General features: G+C 34.9%; 1 protein-coding gene across 9 annotated transcripts; it reads left to right on the top strand.

Annotated features, from left to right (window-relative positions):
• The first annotated feature begins 1,426 nt into the window (after positions 1-1,426).
• Positions 1,427-19,248, top strand: LOC115994004. Of its 9 annotated transcripts, none has more exons than XM_031118007.1 (8): positions 1,427-1,471; positions 1,585-1,689; positions 9,567-10,057; positions 10,276-10,494; positions 13,532-15,767; positions 16,618-16,733; positions 16,898-17,010; positions 18,567-19,248. In XM_031118007.1, exons 3-8 carry the CDS (start codon positions 9,595-9,597, stop codon positions 18,699-18,701), a joined length of 3,282 nt encoding a protein of 1,093 aa, XP_030973867.1. In that variant the 5' UTR covers positions 1,427-1,471; positions 1,585-1,689; positions 9,567-9,594; the 3' UTR covers positions 18,702-19,248. The 9 variants fall into 9 exon arrangements, with proteins under 9 accessions (XP_030973867.1, XP_030973870.1, XP_030973871.1 ...); XM_031118010.1 differs by lacking the exon at positions 1,427-1,471 and having other exon boundaries at positions 1,509-1,689; positions 9,567-9,787; positions 9,854-10,057; XM_031118011.1 differs by lacking the exon at positions 1,427-1,471 and having other exon boundaries at positions 1,509-1,689; positions 10,276-10,446; positions 18,594-19,248.
• Positions 19,249-20,580: the final 1,332 nt, after the last annotated feature.

Below are 20,580 nucleotides of genomic sequence, written 5' to 3'. Positions count from 1 at the left end.
TAAGTGTTTATGGGGTGTAGGGGGTAAAGGCCGCGGTTCAAGTCTCCAAGAGGGAGTTTTATGAAAGTCCTCCCACAAAAAGGCGTCTTTTGGGGTTTATGGGGAAACCCCCACCTTCCCCCTTCGTAGGTTTATGTGTGACCCGAAGGAGTGCACTACCACAGCATGAGCTAACAGTTTTTGAGACTTGCTCTACTTCGCATGTGTAGTAGTGGTATCCTTATCCTTAGGTCAAAGGCTTATAAGGCATGAGTGGGAGGCGTCTTTCCCCGATATGGGATTGAGCAAATCCTTGAGGATTAAGGCTCAACGCCATTTCCAAAGAGGACAATACCTGATTAGGGGCCGAGACGAAAGTCTTCCCACAATTGTCCTAAGAACACTGTTAACATGGCCCTTATAACATTAGAAACTAAATTAATACATGACCAAAATGATAATTTATCCATGATTTTTTTTTCTTAGAAGGGTAATTTACCCTTTAAATAAAAACTAATATATATATATATATATATATATTTTAACATGGATGTCCAAAACTAAAAACTAAAATAATTTCCCATCCCGAAACCAAAATCCTGTTTAGATGATTCTCTAAATATTTCAATCATTTTTCCCCTTTTGAAAACCCCTTAAAAATGAAAACTATTTTACTATTTAGTTTATTTTTGTTATTATTTATAGGTTTTATTATATTTTTTGATATTATTCATAGCCTTATTGTACAATTTCAAATAATTTTTACATTTATCTACATTACTTTAAACAATAAATTTTCAATTTTAACAAAATAAGTGGTATCTAAAAAGAACTCCCTATATATATATATATATTAATTATTTTGACAATCACCATCATTTTGTTAATGACAAAATCTGTACTTTAGATTCGGAGGTAATGATAGTTGTAACCAAAAAATAAAAACTACTTGCTTGCTTTTGAGCCTAGAGTCAAATAACGTTAAAAAGATGGCATTCCCGAGATGGTTTGTTAATTGAGAGAATGCAATATGCATACGAGTCACATATATTAATTATATATATAAGATTTTACTAATGTGTGTTCTTAAAGTACATAATAATAAATTAATTTTAAAAAAATTTTATTAGAAACTGAAAATTTTTTGATAACTCTTTAAATTCTCAATAAAACATTTTCAAAAATAAATTTGTTAACGTGTGCTTCTTACAGCACACATTAATTGGACCCACATATATATATATATATATATATACTAAAAATGGAAACGCGAACTTTTGACAGCTGATAATATTATACACAGTAGACAGTACTCACTTAGTAATAATATATTAATTATTAAATATGTTACTACAGAATAAACAATATTGGCAGACAATGAGCCGCGTGGCATTTTGTTAACCTTATACCTCAGAATCTTAAGGAAAAGGCTGTGAGCTTCATGTAACTTCGCTATCATGACGCATGGCATTTGCGAAGACTAATGTGACTGGTTTGGTCTCATCTCTTTCTCTTTCTCTCTAAAGAAAAAAGATTCACATTCTCTCTCTCTCACTCACTCTTTGTTCTCCTACAATCTTTCATATATATTTTTTCTTCTTATAGTTTGTACTAAGCCTTCTGGAGTGCAGCGTATTTATAGTATCCTGCATAAGCAGCACAAAGAAGTGACAGAAGGAAAGCAAGTTCCATTGATTTAAGGAAAAACAGGTATGTGGGTATCCAAAAATCATGCTTTACTTAATGGATATTCCTTAATTCTGTTGCTTTTGCCACAAGTGCATTGCTTTGATCCTGTATAGCTTCTGAAACTTCCATTTCTTCAAATAACAATGGTTTTCTTGTATGATCTTTCCCTTATTTCTAAGTCAGGGCTTTAATTCTGAACAAGAAGCAAGAGAACCTACGCTAGATTCACCCGACCGCTAAATTAATAAATTATATATAAATAATCAATGTATAGTTTATGTGTGTGTGAGGTTTTGTGTACTATTATTCATGAAGTTCAAATTTTAGCTATGAAAGTAGGGGTTAGACTTAGATCATAGATTTTCATTTTATAAGGTCCAAGTATAATCTTACGCTAAATTAATGCAGCCCATTAGCATTAGCAAATCAATTGTAGTATCTTGCCTTTTTAAGTCATGGTTGTGCTCTCAGTGTTTCAGAAAATTTTTGTTAGTAGTAAAGGTCAGGTTTTCTGACTCTACTTGCAATCATCTTGTTCTTTTACCACTAATTAAAATGTAATCAGGAATAGGTTTAAGGACAATAAGCTAGTTTAGCCCTAAGTTTCCAAGTTTAAATACCATAAAGCTTACAAGTTCATTGTGTCTTTTATGTTAATGATACGATAATATGCTTATATTTGGAACTGACTTTGAAGATGGATGTGAAACTATAAGGTCATGTTTGGGATAGCTTATATTGGACAGCTTCTCTTACCATTTAGCTTATTTTTGCTACTGCTTATAGGCTTTATTGCACTTTTTGGTACTATTATGGGTTTCATTGTACTATCTCAGCTAATTTTTAGTTTTATCTATAGTACTTTCAACAAAAAGTTTTCAGTTTCAACTAAATTAGCTATTCCTAAACAGACCTAAATGTTTGACTTCTATGTTTAAGATGAAAGATCTTACTGAAGTGGATACTATTATGGGAATTAAAGTAAAGAAATATGGTGGAGGTTTTTCGCTATATCAATCTCATTATATTGAGAAAGTGCTTACTAGATCTGAATATCTCAAGATAAAAGAGGTGAATACACCTTTTGATTCCAGCATAAAGTAAGTTAAGTGAGAATCGTTGGAGGGTTATAGTAAATCTCAAGTATGCTAGTGCTATAGGTAGCATGGTGTATGCTATGCATTGTACTATATTAGAGCATCCACAGCAGTGGAGTTAAAAATTTAGCTATTTGGCACCTATAAAAGCCACTTTATCTATTTTACCTCTTTACACCCAACATCAGTGGATCTATATTTTTAGCTATTTGATTAAAATAATACAAATAACTCATTAGAATAATAATAAAAACATCCATAGCAAACTTCAGTAACCAACCACAACCACCTCCACCATCAGCCACAACCACACCCACAACCACCACCACCACCACCACTAGTCCACAGTAGGAAAAAAAAAACCACCAACCTAAATCCCCAATCTTTTTCCTCAACCCAGACCATCAAAAATCACCAATCACAAACAAAATCACCAATTACAAACAAAATTACCATTGATGTTCTGCGACGAGCTGGAGCTAATGTTACTGTGGGTTCAGTGGAGAATCAACCCCGCATCGATGCTGCCCATGCTGTCAACACCCTCGCCGATGCTTTGGTTTCCGAATATGCTAACACAATCTTCGATCTCATTGCTCTACTTGCACATCTCTCTCTCGGCTTGGGACTTGGGGCTTGGGTCGGCGAGCTGGGCAGCGGAAGGGGTGGGTCGAAGCTGGGCAGGCGAGCTGGGTTTGTAGCGGTGTGAGTTGGTGGCGTGGGTTAGGGGCGGCGGCGGCGTGAGAGGTCTGAAAGTTGAGAGTTGTGAGAGTTTTGAAAAAAAAAAAAAATAATAATATTTTAATCAAAGGTAGAATAAAAAATTAAGTTTTTTTTTTTTTAGCTTTCAACTATAGTGCACAACCATATATAGTTGTGCATTGTAGCAAGATAGGTAAAATATTTACCTATAGCACCACTATTATAGTGCCTTTTTTGTGTATAGTGGTGCTAAAAATAGCTTTTTAGCTTTTTAGCACCACTATTGTGGATGCTCCTATTCATAGTCTTCACAGCATGCAAACTTTCAAAGTACAATAATCCTAGTGTTGATCATTGGAAATCGATCAATAGAATTCTTGGTTATCTTAAGAGAACCATAAAATAGGACTTTTTCATTCCGATCTATAGAGTTGTGGTCATGACCTTTCTGAGCCATTTTCCTGGTACAATAATGGTGAAGCTGTAAAACATATATGACTATGAAGAAAGGGAGCACGTAATTCGGCTATGAAAGCCAAGCCTACATCCACAAAGTTAGTGTTATTTTCTATTTTGCAATGCTTTGTTCTATTCTATAGGTTTCTATATATACATGTTTCTTACAAACAAAATCCCTACTCTTGTGAAATCTACTTTGATTGATATTGCCGTTAGTTTCCATATAAGCTTGATTTTGCTAATTACATGGAGATGTTGATGTGGTTGGTGAACTTTCCATACTGATCTAGCCTTCCTTAACAAATTTGGTGGGTGAGTTTTGCTTATATGTTTGATCTTCAACACTCCCCATCAAGTTGAAGTGAAAATTCAGGACACCCAACTTGCAAAGTAGAAATTCAGCTTGTAAATGCTCAAGTGCTTTAGTGAACAAATTTGCTAGCCGTTGATTTGTAGAGACATGTGCAATTTGGATGAGCCAACTTGGAGTTTTCTATCATCACATGACGATTTCTCTAGATATGTTTTGTGCATTCATGAAAGGCTTGGTTTGAAGCTAAATGAATGACGGGGTTGTTATCGTAGTATAACTTAGATGGTTTTAGGTGTGAGACATTGGGTCTACCAAGAGTTGTTTCCTACAACAAGAAGTCTCCATGGATTTGTATTCTACCTCAGCTGATGAAGGTTAAACATTTGTTTATTTCTTGGTCTTCCCCATAATATTTAGCTCCCAAAATGTTCCTTGATGTAGAATGATGTCATTAACATAAATAAGGGCAGAGGTAAACTCATGTTAGTAGGATCGAACTAACAATGAGTAATCTGCTTTGGATTTCTTGTTTCTTGAGTCTTATATGCTCCAAAATGTTCCTTGTTAGAATGATGTCATTAACATAAATAAGGGCAAGGTAAACTCATGTTAGTAGGATCGAACTAACAATTAATCTGCTTTGGATTTCTTGTAATCCAGAATAGTTGAAAAAACCTTTGCAAACCATTGTTGGGAAGCTTGTTTGTGACCATTTGGAGATTTATTGAGTTTACATACTCTTATCTCCACTTTTGTTCAGAACTAGGAGGAAGGTGCACATAGACATTCTCATCAAGATCGTCGTATAGAAAGTCATTTTTGACATCTGGCTAGTGAAGGTGCCAATTGTGTGTGGTGGCTAGGACAAGGAAGACACAGATAGTGACTAACTTGGCAACTGGGGTGAAAGTCTCAAAGTACGCAAGGACCTCTTGTTGATTGTATCCTTTAGCAATCAAGAGAGCCTTATAACGTTCCATAGAGCCATAAGGATGGTACTTGATCTTGTAACTCATTTGCAGTCATTGGGCTTTTTTTTGGGTGGAGAATCAGTGAGAGTCCTTGTGTTGTTGGCTTTAAGGGCATCAATTTCGGCGCACATGGCATTTTTTCACTTTGGATCTTGCATAGCTTGCAAGAAAAACTTAGGTTTTTTCTAGAGAGAGATAAAATGTGAAAGCCTGGTGAGAGCAATAAATCATCATATGAGAGAGGAGGGGTAAGAAATACCAGAGGAGCTAATTAAAGCTAAGTCGGATGAGGGAGTGGGCCGAGTCAAGAGAGATTGACCAAGGTGGAAATTGTGCAAGTAGGGGTGGGAAAATCCGACATGACCAGTAAACCCGACACGACTAACCCATTTATAAACAAGTCATGGGTTAAGGTTAAATGGATTCGGGTCATATTTGGGTTGACATGGCTGACCCGTTTAATAAACGAGTCATGTTTATGTTCAACATGCGAACCCGTTTGATCTATTTAGCGTGTAAATATATTAGTTTTTGTTATTATTATTTTGTTATTATTGCTTAATTTATGGATGTAATTATATTTTTATTACTATATTTATTGTTGTATTGTATTTTAATTTTAGATATTAGAGAATTGATAACATGTTATTTGGATTAGATATGGCCTATTAATCCAATAGGTTATTAAACAGGTCATTTGTATTGACCTTTACATGACTTGTTAATTAAACGGGTTAAACGTGTTATGTAGAATTGACTTGTTTAATAGACAGGTTGTGTTAGGATTGAGGATTTCTGACACGTTTACTAAAAAAAGTTGGGTTCAGGTCAACCCATATAGTCGAATACTCATGGCTCGACACAACACAAACCCGACAATGCGAACATGAATTGTCACCCCTACGTGCAAGTAAGTAGGAAGCTTGGTGGATTATGATGATTTTCAGGGAGGGGCAGGGATAGGGGTAAAGATGTCATGAGTATGGTGCTTAGTGGGGTGGGTGATGTCGGGATTGTCAAAAGGGAAGGACAATGGAAGTGATAATGAGGGGGAAGTTGTAAGAGAGAAGGGAAAATGGTCTTCAAAAAAGAGGACATCCCGAGAGACAAAGGTAATTTCTCTTTTGGCCACAAGATAACCAAGGAGAATGCACTGCGTAGCACATGCATCAATTTTGAGGGTTTTTGGAAGTGGGTGGAGGCGAAACCAAGGCAACTATAAACTTTTAAGTGGTTATAAGAGGGCTGGACCTAAAACAATTTTAGGAGGGCTATGCATGTCCTATTGATCAAATACCAAAAATATTTAGGTAGGTGGCCCTGAAAGAGTAGTGCAACTAGTTTCATGTATATTGCCTTTAGAGGAATGATATAAAGGAATGTCAAATTTTGGTCTGTTATCGCTATGGATGATTTTGACAACTCAATGAGTTGGACAAAAGATTATAAAAGGGAATAGCCGAATAGGTATTTGATTAATGTTTCATTAAGTAAATATATGTGCATTTAGTGTAGTCATCCACTATAGTTAAATGAATGAACTTTAGACATATGAATCTCAGACAAGAATAACTAGAAAAGTAATAGTTAATGGGATTATCCGTTGTCTATGTAAAATCTAAAAGCAACTTAATAGACCCATCTATCAATTGTGTCTTGAGAATTGGTATACCATATCCATTTGAATGGGACCAAAATCCTTTGAATAGAACTACCAATAGCAAGAAATGAACCTCAAATAGATCCAATCTAAAGAGGTTTAAAGGGTAGCAACAGCATGTTCATAAGTGGTTAGTTGAGAACTAAAATTTTGAAGTCACATTCAAAATAGATTAATGCTTACTGTTACGTTATAGAGGGTGACTTTATACTCTTAATGAAGGTCAATATACATTTAAATTTTTGTGTAACAGGGACATCATAGGACATTCCACTTATGTGAGCATAAAGTGCCATTTTTAAACTGGAGTTAGGATTCCATGGAGTAGCACATAGCCATAATAGTGTTAACAAGATGTGAGTTTTTGGTGTAAAGGATGCTTTCATATGCATGTTTTCTCTTGCTTTGAGGCAAATAGTTTTGCTTTGAGCTTTGACCATCATTAACTTCTATGAGTCTTCTTGGAGTCATGAGAGCACTAAACTAGTGGGAGGTTTAAGTTGAAAAACACCTTTATGCGTGACATAGTGTCAACCTAAGTTGGATATGGATATTACAACCTAGTGGGGGATTGTTGTACTTGTATATATAGATATTCACATGTAGGTTGTTATACATGAGAAGATTCTACTAGAAAAGTAGAAGAATGGCAAAAGATTAAAGGTAATAAAAAACTGGTTTTAAGAATCTCCCTTGAGCAAGATTGAAGTTCGCCCAAGCGAGGGACAGGCAAGAGATAAGCAAGGGACAAGCGAAACTTTTTGTTAGAGTTTTATTTTGGTTACTGAAGCGTTCACTCAAGCAAGCAGGGCAGCTTGCCCGAGCGAAGTGCATTTTCACTTCATCTTGCTTGAGCGCAATAGTTGCAGAAAGTATGTTTTCAGCATAATTATGTGGAAAAATAAGGAAAATGAACCTGTTTGAGTTCCTAACAGCTAGTAATAGCATCGGCAACGTTTTAGGGTGCTAAACCCATTATTAAATGACATTTAAATGTGACTTTTCTTTGGAAACTCTTCATTCCTATCGTGGGTGACATTTCAAAGGTGACTTTTTATTGGCAACTCTTCATTAGTTATAAATAAGCATTTATATTTATTTATTTATTTACATAATTTTGAAAAAGAAATTTTAAGATTTTACAGATTTTGCACACTATTAGAGAGAAATTCATAGGATTCTCCAAGTTTGCTGTGGTAGAAATCTTGGCGTATTGTATACTAAGGACAATTTGCCTGCAACCCATTAGGAAACTCATTCAAGTGGGGGAAAATAATTTCTTCAAGATAATTATTCGTCCGTGCCTGTAGGCCTGTTTGTTCTTGTGTTCTTTCATTTGATTTCCCCTAAATTTCCCAACAATTAAATTACTTGTAAGTAATACTTATAGTATCCTTTGAAGTTTGAAGGATATCTTAACTAATATAAGAATGGCTTTCTCTTCTGAATCAAGTTGCATGGCCACAATCCCTTTTCCTTTCCTATGTTTGCTATTTTAATTTAATTCCAAAATTTTCAGACAATCTTTTTATACTTTTGTTGAAATCTTCGAACTTTCCCTATGAATTTCCTCAGTATTAATTTATTTTAGTCCTATGTTTTGTTATTCAAAGGATAATGTGTACCCTCAAAGGACCTTCGTACTTCCCCTAATGTTTGTCTGTAATTTTTTTATTTAAATTTAATTTTTACTTCTGTCTGCAAAAGATGCTCCATGTTATTTTTTGAATTATTTGTCCTGCAGTATTTTGATATCGTAATGTCACTGTGCGAATTCAAAGTTATGCCTTTCTCTACTATCTTAAGGATTCCTCACCGTACTACATGCTAAATCATAATTACTCTCTTCATATTTATTCAAAACATTTTTCTCTGAAATGCTTCTTCTATTGAATGAGAAGGTAAAATGGAAAATGATTGCATAAGCAATTTGGATTATTGCTTATATGCATGAGAGCAACAGAATAGTAGAAAACTGTGGGTTGACTTAATGGGTTTTCATTTATTAGAAATTAGTATCATGATTATCCTCAATGGCTGTTAATATGACTATTCACTCTCTCTCTATTTATGGATGCAATCTAGTGATTGATACGCTAATCTATGTCTCAATCAAAGTTTTTTCTTGAAACGGGTTTTTGTTTTCACTGTACAAACTCAATACGTTGTCAATATGCCAATTCCTGCCATTATAATATTCTAAGATAACATCTTTGTCAAATGTCATTTACATTTGATTTTCATACTTTCAACACGTTCGCCTGGCATATCAAATTCTCACAGTCGAAGATGCATTTAATGAGGTTTTGTTTTTTTGATGTGCTATATAGGTCCTGTTTATTTTCTGGCTCTTCTCTCTTAAGAGAAGGAAGAGAAAGTTACTAAGGCATCTCCTTCCATAAATTGGATTATAAGTTTCACCTCTCTTTAGTAGGGTCTTTGTAATCTTATTAACCTTCTGTCTAAAAGGTTTACAAACAGATTAAGATTAATTCATCTCCTATACTTGCGAGACACATTTCAAAGCAATGCTGCTACAGTATGTTTAATCTGGAAACTCCAATTATTCACCTTATATTGTGATATTTGCATTCCCCATTTAAAAACTAGAGAGAGAGAGAAAAAAAAAGGCGATTGATGTGATTGTTAATGATTCACATGTTTAGCAGACTAATTGGTCCCTGTTGGCATTTCAGGATTGCCTATTAATCCATCCAACCAAACATGAATGTGGACAATGAGAACATAGAACCAGTGACTGAATCAGGACTTGCACCGAGTTATTCTAATCAGTGTATTCAGAGACCAATGAACATTGATTCAGGTGCAGGTGCAGGTGCAAATGCAGGTTCAAGGATAGACATGACATTTGTGGCCTCTGGTCCCCTTTCTGAACTAGTTTGGTCTCCTCATAAAGGTTTGAGTCTCAAACGTGCTGATTCCAGCTTTGCCGATAAAAAACCCTCACTTCTGTGGGGTGCAGGACCAAGCGATGTGGATTTTCCAGCACCTCAAAGCTTTATGGGCGGGAGTTCTACAACTGACAAACCTGTAGATGAAGTCATTACACCACAAGTGGCAAGTCATACAAAGGATGATTTTGCTGGTGCAATTACTTCAAATGCATCTCTTACAAGTGCTGGTGGTGGCATGCCAGAATGTCAGCCAAATCATGAACATAAGACAGGTTAGGTAAATTATTTTTTATGTTAAATTGTAGGGTACGTGGGGTTGGGCTAGATATTTGGTCTAAATTTTTCTTAGTAATGGAGAAAAAGTTTATGAATAGGTATTAAGTTGTATACTGATGAATGTGGACCTATCAAGATCAATCTTTTATATGTATTGTTTCATGTTTTCCCCTCGAAACCGGTTTAACAAAACCTGAGGACTCTTGTTTGGCAGGACCTGTTCGTAATATGGAGGAAGTGAACACCATGGTAGGATCATCTGTTCTACAAGTTACTCGAAAGGAGGATCTAAGAAAGAGTGAAGGTGATGATATTTGTGCCCCAATCGATATTCAAATGGCTGAAATATCTGAGACCAGAGAAAACAATTCTCCTAGTGTGCCAGGTGCATGCCCGTATCTTTTGACTCTTTTTTCCCAGAAGATAGTTCTAGGTAGTCCTTTCAAGTTACTCTGGTCTTTGGTCTACAACCGATCTATTTCTATTGTTCTAGAAACATGGTAGTATATGCACTTATTTTATACGACTTAATGTATCTGCTCTCTGTGTTTTATTGTGTATGTACCTTCATCATGGCCTTTTATTATACCTTGAATCAAGATATATCAATTATCCTTGATCTATGCATAATCAATGGCCCCTATAGGTCAACCATTATGTGTATATTTATTCTGTATTGGGTTTTTGTAATACACAATTCTGAATAGCAATGTAGCTGCTAAGAGTTTTGGCTTTGGATGTAGGTTGTTAGGCTGAATTATGTTAATTCTCTTTGGTTCCACTTTCTTGCTTTTTACATCACCTCATTTTCTTATTTCTATTTTAGCATGGTATGAGAGGCACTTTTCTGTGGCCTTAAATAAGATTCAAGTAGTCCACTGCCGACCATCGCTCAGATAGCACTGCTGATCATCATTTGGACCAGTCATTGCCAGCCACTGTCCCAACCTCCTTCCTAGTCCATTTTTCACATAGATTCCGATTTTGGGTTCTATCTCCCCATTTGAGGCTCCAAAGTCACACTAATTGGTATATCACTCATTCTTTTTAGGTTCAATCTATGTGAAACCCACCAAATTGCTCACATGCTTCACCACAATGTTATCCTCTGTTGATATTCCTCAGGCCACCAGTGTAGCCATTCTTCGACCATAGGAGCTACTTTTTGGTCACTGGTGCAACTGTTCTCTGGTTGCCGATTGTCATTGGTAGTTGCCATCAACTATTGTCAGCATTTCGCACATTCATTCCACATTATGCCTGGTCCATTCTATATCAAATCCGGTCATTCATGGTCATGGTTTTCCTCATCTATATCTATATATTACTAAAAGTTGAAGCGTAACATTTAATGTTGCTGCACTCACGTTGCGCCACATCAGCTGCCACGTCATTCTTTTTTTTTTTTTTTTTTTAAATATAATTTGTCTTACAATTTTAAAATGATTTTTACAATTTTCAGCCTTATAAATGCAGTCCACTATTTATTTATTTACTTCCACTATCACTCTATAATAAATTCAGCCCATCACTCTATAATAAATTCAGCCCACTACTTATTTATTTACTTCCACTATCACCCTATAATAAATCCAGCCCACTATTTATTTATTTACTTCCACTATCACCCTATAATAAATCTGTATAAATAATCCAACCCACTTTTTATTTATTTAGTTCCACTATCAAGCCCAACCCAAAACCTTTTCAGTTTAGCTTTAGGGTTTAGTGTGAGCATTTTCAGCTTAAAGGAAGGAAGGAAAAAAAAAAAAAAACAAAAACAAACAAACAAACAAAATGTTGAAGCCTTTCAAGCTTTTGGGTTTTTTTGTTTTTTTTCCAATTTTCTTATAATTGTTTTTAACATTTATTTTTTTTAATATTTACACTTCTTCAACCTTTTTCTCTCCCTTACCATTTCATCTCCCCACTATTTCTTCAATCTTTCTTCCACCCTTACCTTTTCATCTCCTCACTACCTTCTACATTAATATCATTCTTCCTTTTTTCCTTCATCTTCCTTTATTTTTGTCTCTTCTTATTCACACCTTCTTACTATAAATTTGTTACTATCTCTTTTATTCTATGTATAGTTTTCCCCCACAAAAAAAAAGGTTCCCTCTCTCTCTCTCTCTCTAAATATTTTGGTGGATTTTTTTATTTTTCTTGCATCTCTACTTTAGATTGATAATTTTTTATATTCTTTAAAACTCTATTTTGGGTTAATATGATTTTGTTTTGTTTTTTAAATTGCTATTGTTGTTGTTGTTGTTGGTTGTTGTTTTTTTTTTTTTTTAATTCTCTTTGATTGTTAAATGTTATCCTATTGCATTCTAAAGAATTAAATATAGCATATAAAAAAATAATAATATGCTATTACATAGCATGGTTTTTTATAGTGCTCAATTTAGATGTTAAATTATGAGACTTTACTAATTTTTGTTTATTTTTTAATCCTTTGTGGTGGACAAAGTACTCTTAATAGTTGTATTAGAAGTACTCTATAATACCATTTATTTAAAGAAAAGCAAAGGTTAGCCAAACGAAAATAATCGGATAGTTGACAAATTTTAACTTTTGCAATTTTATTTTTATTATTATTATTTTATAACAATGCATGTATAGAAATTTAATTCTTAGATTTTGCTAATAATTGTTTATTTGATAATATGTTTTGGGCAGCCGAAATTATAATTTCTACAAAAAAATAACCTTAATAGATTATCAAAAACAAAATTTTATCCTAATATTGGTTCAATTAATCATTGTTAAGTTGTATTAATTTTTTTTAGTTTACGTTTTTTTGGTGTTTTGGATTGTTCCTATAATAAATAAAAATATAATTACGAAATACATTACTCATTATTAGATTAGTTTAAATTGTAAAAAAAAAATTTAATAAAACCACCATAAAAATAATTATCACGCGCAACGCGTTGGTTCGCGGCTAGTGAGATTATAATTCCCCTTGAGTTTGAGGTGGGTGTTAGTATGTGCACATGCTTTGTTTGACTCTCTACGTTTTACTATGTACGTACCTTAGTTCCTTGATCCCAGGCATAATCAATGGCCCTAAGTCAACCATTGTGTGTATATACCCTATATTGGATTCTTGTAATACACAATTCTAAATGGCAAAAATGTAGCTGCTATGGGTTTTCCACAAAGGACGTACCATTAGGCTAAACCACATTAATTCTCCTTGCTTCTACAGTTCTACCTTCTCTCCTTGTACATCTCTTTATTTTCTTATTTCTATTTTTACAAAAGGAATGGGTCATATGCTTTCTGCAAGAGCCATCAAAATATTTGGCACTTCCTATTTCGCCTCAAACGCACAAGCCATGCAAACTGTTTTTCCTTCCATGTTAAGTGGACATTTTATTTATATCTTACTTTTCTCAAAGTTGATGGAGCATTCATTATTTTCTTGACATCTGACATGATTTAACCTGCTGATTTACCAACAGGTCTGGGGTATGGAGGAACATCTGATATTATACCAACCGAAATAGTTGAACCTAAACCTGACATGGTGGCAAATGAACCATTTTCTGAGGACTCTAGAGGTGGAGGCAGAGATTTTGGAAGTGGCAATCAAATATTGGGAAAGAATATCAATTTGGCTTCTGATGTTCTCCCTGTGGATAAATGCAAAGCTTCTGAAACTTCAGTCCAGAATCTTAGTTCCCCAGGCAAAAGACCTTTGGAAATGCTGGAGTTCACTGCTGAGAATGATTTACGAACTCTGACTGGTGATAGCGCTTGTGGTGCAGCGAATAAGATTGTAGAATCAGAGTTCAATGAAGGTAAAACTGGCTTTCAGCCACACAAAGTTGTACTTCACATAAACAAGGCTGTTCCGATTGAAGTCTTCTTAACTAACAGCAGAATCCGTATGCCTCGAAGGAAAGGCAAGGAAAAGGCTTTATCTAATGGAGATATTGATCGAAGATTGTCAAAAGAGGAAGATGATAGCCATGAGAGTGTTGAAAGCTGCAACAGTGGGTTGTTTTCAACAGGCAAGAAGAGGTGGAGCGTTGAAGGACACATGATTGTTGGGAGTAAAAGAATCAAAAGCCAAATTCAAGATACACCCGGTTCAACATCCTATGTAAAACAAGATAGCTCCTTTATGAATTGGATATCGAACATGATGAAGGGTTTCTCAAAACCAATGCAAGGTGAGGCACCTGCTCGTGCTCTTGCTATTGCACATCCTGATCATGGACATCAGAATCTTCTCACATGCAACAAGAATCATGATCCAGGATTCAAAAATAATGGTTTTCAGTCAATTTTTCAGTCCTTATATTGTCCAAAGGCAGGAGGAGAAACAACGTTGTTTAATGCCAATTATCAAACTGGAGAAGGATCTAAGGAGCATGAGCTGGATAACAAGATGTGCAACATTAATGCTACTCCAATATCCATTTGTGGGGATGGTGATAAAATATGCAGACAAATTCTGCTGCCAAATGATAAGCTTGATGAATCAACCTCTGGAGATGGAGCAGATTCATTAAACCAGCCTAAAACATTTCCAGTGACATCTGTTTCCAGTAAGGAAGATAGCAAGATTAACTCCGGGGAGAATAAAAAGTCATGCAACTTGGACTTTGGAAATGAGAAAGATGGAATAAGCTCCAATTCTTCTCTTGGTAAACGTAGAACTATCAGTGCTGAGAACATTGATTCTGATCTGCTAGCTGAAGGGAAGACAACTAATGATTACAGAAATAGCTTGTGGATAACTCGGTTTTGTGCAAAAACTTCTGGCCCTGTGTTAAACGTGGATGATCGCATCCAGAGTATTGGTGTCGGTCTTGAGTGCTCCACCGATTGCACAAGACCTCTTCCTTGTCCTGAGAATTATGTTGGCTTTTCCAAAAACCACAAAAGTGTGGCAGTAAGGGAGCTCTCTGCTGAAGGTCCAATGCTTGCTTTGGGCAAGGAATCACAGAAGTGTCCTGCTGATACTGATGAAGTTGTTGGTTTTAATTGGATCAAAGGCCACAATGATCAGAAATCTGTAAATAAATTGAACCCTAAATTGCCTTCTCCAAAGTTTAAAAGTTCAGAGGCAATGGCTTCTATCTTTGCAAGAAGATTGGATGCCTTAAAACACATCATACCATCAGATGTAAAAGATACTGTAACCTGTTTCTATTGTGGCATAAAGGGTCACCATTTACAAGAGTGTTCTGAGATAACAGAAAGTGAGATTGAGGATCTTCTAAGGAATATCGATTCCTATATTGGGGCAGAAGAATCGCCTTGCTTGTGCATTAGATGTTTCCAGTTCAGTCATTGGGCTGTTGCATGTCCCAGTACATCCTCAAGAGGGCAACATCAAACAAGATGTGGTACTTCTTTGGTTGGTACTAGAGAAATGCAGCATAAAACGGAAGGTAAAGAAAACTCAAAGCTGCTAACTGGTTGGAAGAGTCAATTTCAAGCTGCTTGTAATGGGAGTGCTCTAAGAATATCAGACCATAATTTTAATTGGAAACCAAATGAAATGATAGCCCCTGAAGAAATAGGATCTAATGCAAATTCATTGAAGAAGTACATTGCTTCAAGTCCTGTGGAAAACTATTCAAAAGAAAATCAGATCATGCCTATCAATAGGAAACTTTCTGATGTACCAAAAGGAATCTTTAACGCCATAAAAAGCCTTCGTTTGTCTCGCTCAGATATCCTAAAGTAAGTAGATCATACTAATTAACCTGTCATTGGTAAACTCACATTATTAATTGCTCGTTTGATTGGAATTTCCGTTTATATATGGCAAGTAGTATGTTCAATTACAGTTGATATTAACCCTGACAGTTTGCACATGCATTTCAAGGATACAGCAAAATTAACAATTTGCTTAAGTATCCCTTTATGATATGAACGCCATACAGTAGTCAGCCTATAAATGTATGTTTGATGCATAGGAGATTTACAAACATGTAAATTCAAGCTAAACAGATATGGTGGTCTTTTTTGTGCTTTTGATCTGATCTTTTCTCAATTCTTTTGAGTCCTCAGGATCCTCAGTTTTCATCTGTGGCATGAGTACACCTGTGCTTGTGTGTCATTCTTTGTATATGGTAGGCAATAGAGTTTTCCTATTTTTCTGGAGCACTTTTTTCTTTTCTTTTTTCGTTTTACATAAATTAAGCCTATTTTTATGGTTGGGATGACATAGTAATGCTAGCTGTCTAGAAAAACTGTTGCATGTCTACATGACAAAAAGGGACATCAGAAACCCCATTATCAGTGGGAGGATTAATTTTAATTGCTACTCTTCAATTTTAATGAAATGCTTGTCTTCCAAAAATACCTTTTTGGTATCAACCAAATTACAAATTGCCTCTTTCTTCAATCTTGAATTTTGGTTTATTGTGGTAGAACTCGTTCTTCTAGTAGATGCATAGTTTAGAGTACTGCACTTGCAAGGGCTGACTTTGAAACTTAATTCTTGCTGTAGTACATCGTCTCTGTAATTGATATTCTCTATGTGCAATGAAAAAAAAAAATGATTTTTTCTATGTTGCATGGCCACCAGATGGATGAATTCCCATATGTCACTATCACCTCTTGATGGTTTTTTCTTGCGTCTACGGCTTCGGAAGTGGCAAGAAGGACTAGGTGGAACTAGGTACCATGTGGCTTACATAACTGGTATAAGTTGAACTAATTCTTTATTTTGTTATCGTGTTGTATAACTAATCAATTTGATAGGGAGATAATTTGCATACTTGTTAACAAATTTGTGGATCATCATAATGCACTTCTTTAAGACCTACTTTTATAATTGACTCGTTTTTATTTTTCTGGACGCACAGGGAAGCAAAGAGAGAAAGCGCCACAAAATGCAAAAAATTCTATCTATGTAAACTTAGGGGGAATCAAAGGTTTGGTTGAGAGTCAATATGTCTCCAACCATGATTTCCTTGAGGTAAGTAATAATCTGACAGCATATCAGTTTTTCCTCACACTATATTTGTCTATATGCTTCTAAGCTACTAGTATTCAGTTTCAAGCTCAATTCACTTATTATTCTCTAGATCTTTCAAGCTTGAAATATTTAACAGCATTACATAAAATTTATATGGCTACTTGAGGTTTTCTTCCCTTATTGACACATCCATTCACGTGTTTAGAATGCATGATGGTATGACTAAGTCAAATAATAGTTATGTTTTATCTTTTACTTCTCATCCCCCTTCCGAAGTACTTTTAAAGTGGCACATTGTTTCCAAGTCAGGGAACATTGTGTACGACAGTTTCTAAAGTTTTAGTTATCATTTTATCCAGTTCATTGATGACACCAAAAATACCATCCATCTGGAATTCTCTTTGTATATTTGATTTTGCGTGTATTAACCATCTCATATGTATCTGATTATTATTTTTATTTTTGAGAAGCATCTCATATATATATATATCTGCAACAAAGCAATGTTTTGGATTCCTTCAGTCAAATATGGTATAGATGTATACATTTAAAAAAAAAAAAAAAGGGTGGGGGGAGGGCAAACACCATATTTGGTCCTTAAAGTTAGCTCCATTTTCCAATTTGATCTCTAGAGGTCTAAAAGTAGCAATCAAATCCTTGAAGTTTATAAAATTATCCAATTTGGTCCACACTCTAAGTTGGACATTAATGTGTCATGTAATAAAAAAAAGTTTATGTAGCTTAGAAATTACATGCTAATAGTCCAAGTGTATAGAAATTGCCATGTAGCAACCATGATGGCTCATTATTACCACGTGGAATTTACGATAAAATAAAATAGAATAATAATTTTCACTTTCTGAATATGAATCTGCTTAATAATTGTCTATTCCATATTTCCATGTTTGGTTTATGAGAATATGTGAGGAAAATATAAGAATATAAAAGGGGAAAAAATGGGAGTAATCATTTTACAAACTTTTGAAACTTTATTGACTAAATTGGAAAACGGTGAAAGACTTTACTGACCAAATTGAATCATATTACAAAATTTTAAGGGTTTAATTGTTACTTTTGAAATTCTAGGGACCAATTAGAAAATGGACCAAACTTTTAAGGACTAAAATTGTTTTTTTCCCTAAAAAATGGTATAACTTGACCCATAAATGCTCAATTTAACATTTGAACTGGAAGCGATTATGGAATCTCAAAATCATGGGAGTCACAACTTAAAGCTAGTTCAGGCGTTGTCTCTCAAACTTGGCAAATTCTAACGGTATAATGTCAAAAATGCCTCATGATGATCAGTTCAAGAACTGGATGACATAATTCTTTGAAAATGCTACATATCATGTAAATCTCTTAATGGATTATTATATAGTATAATATCAACTGCTAATTTTTATTACATTTCACCTTTATGGTCACTCTTAATGTTTAGATCAATTGGGTCAATTACTGTACACAAAGTTGAGGGATGGTGATTAGCAAGGTTCTATCCTAGTAGTGAGATTGACAATATTCTGAATCTTGCTTGTTACCCATTCAATGTGAAGTGGTTAAATTGCCATCACATTTTGCAGGATGAGCTTATGGCATGGTGGAGTGCAACCTCAAGTGACAGTGCCCAGATCCCATCTGAAGAAGATTTAAGATTGAAAGTCAAAAAGAGAAAAGTTTTAGGCTTCTAGGAATCTCCTGATTTCAGACATCATATCTTTGTTAGTGTCGGCAATTCAAATTCTAGCTCACACAAATGCAAAGTGAGAAGTGAGACAGTTAACGAGCATTCTTACGTAGCATATGTAAAAATTTAAAAAAAAAAAAAAAAAAAAATTATGTTTGCAACATTGTATATGTGAAACATGAATGTCTAGTTGAAAGTAGGAAATTCTATTTTGAATGTCATCTTGAACATGTGAAGGAGGAATCTTTTTAAGCGTGATTAGCCTATATTTTTAAGTGGATAAAAGAATTGCTTTCTGCCATAGTGACCATCATTTCACACACAACAATTTAGGGCGTTCAGTAGCCGATCGGAAAGGATAGCCTCAGATGGCTGCTGATGGTTCTCAGTTTCACTGCTAACGGAATTTGGGCAAAACCAACATCAACTGATTTGGTGCTCGGTTAGAGTTTTTGAATTCTATAGACAACTGGAGTTTCGAAGAAAACCATCATCGTATTTATGCATACTTAAAACGAGTTTTGATTTCCATTTGAGAATTATTTTATTTATTTATATTCTTTTCAATGCGACGATTACAATAGGGAGGAAAGATTTGAACCTTAGAATATCTTAAAAACACTTGGAGGTGTTAATTAATTGAGCTACAAGGCATTGGCGCCATTTGGGAGTGCTAAGGTCTAAATATTCTATATTTTTCTCATTTCTCACTGTCAATGTCTTTGTCCTCTGGGTCTCCATCTCTCCTCTCTCCATAGCCAATCACCATCGTCGTTTTTTGTTCAACAACTCATCGTCATCCTCATCTTGCCAATGCCAGGTAACTCTCTCTCTCTCTGTTTTGATTGTTTGATATTTTGGTCTTGTGTTTTACAGGAATTTCCACCAACTGTTTCAATGTTTCCTTCTGACTTTCAGGTTAGTGAAGGCAATATTCAGTGTTCCCACCCCCACCCCTGAACTTTGTAGTCTATATATTTGCAAATTTGGGGAAATGAAGTTTTCTCACTCAAGTTAGTGCTCAGCCTCAATTTTTCTCTGTTGTCATTATATATATATATATATATATATGCAAATTTGGGGATTTTTTTTTCCTTTTTATTTTTCTGATAGGTGTAAATTACAGTTCATATTATCAAATTGGGAGAAATGGTGAATAGCATACAGAATTCTTTGGAGACTGCAGCTAACTAGAATTATTTGATAATACGAACTGTAATTTACACCTATAAGGTCCTGCTATTTTTTTTTTTGTAAATCCACATTCCTCATTGCTAGACTGAACAGTTCTTTCTCAAAAAAAAAAAAAAGAAAAAAAAAAAGGAAAAGAACAGTTAAGTGTTGTGGGTACATTATGTGTTTGGGTTTGGGTTTGGGATTGGGTTTGTCAGTGTTAGTGAAGAATAGTGTGGCCCAAACTATCTCAGCCCAACGCACTGACACCATAAAAGTAGACTGCATGGGATCAGCTAAGACCAACCCACTGGTGCAGTTGGGGAATTGACCATAGTGACCCATGAGGTTCGGTGCAAAACTGGCCAGTTCTACTGATCACACCAAACTGTGTACACATCTACACAAACTGATTGGAGTTTTGTCGTTTAGCAGTATTTTTTGGTGCCACTTTTCCTGGGCAAATATGAGTTGTTGCAAGTTATATGTGAAATGCCAATTGCACATATAGATTAAGAAAAATGCAGAATTTGTGTCATACGTTGTTGTCAACTTCAATATTTCTTGTTTTTATTTTTTTTATTCTAGCCAATAAAACCTACAAGTAATTGACCCCAACTACAAAAACTAGTTGCCGAGTACTCCAGAGACATTTACTCCTAACGGGCTAAGCAATTTATGCTTATGTCCAATCAATTTCAATTGTGTTG

This window comes from Quercus lobata, chromosome 6 (genome assembly GCF_001633185.2).
Source record: "Quercus lobata isolate SW786 chromosome 6, ValleyOak3.0 Primary Assembly, whole genome shotgun sequence".
In the NCBI taxonomy this organism is placed as follows: domain Eukaryota; kingdom Viridiplantae; phylum Streptophyta; class Magnoliopsida; order Fagales; family Fagaceae; genus Quercus; species Quercus lobata.
The sequence above is the reverse complement of the archived record's forward strand: the minus strand, read 5'-3'. Positions and strand labels throughout refer to the sequence as shown.

Bases quoted from the DNA above. Each gene is read 5' to 3' on its own strand.
- LOC115994004 (XM_031118007.1), top strand. From the start codon at position 9,595: ATGAATGTGGACAATGAGAACATAGAACCAGTGACTGAATCAGGACTT. The intron at 16,734-16,897 runs GTATAAGTTGAA...CTGGACGCACAG, and splicing joins CCATGTGGCTTACATAACTG to GGAAGCAAAGAGAGAAAGCG. The intron at 17,011-18,566 runs GTAAGTAATAAT...TTCAATGTGAAG, and splicing joins CCAACCATGATTTCCTTGAG to TGGTTAAATTGCCATCACAT.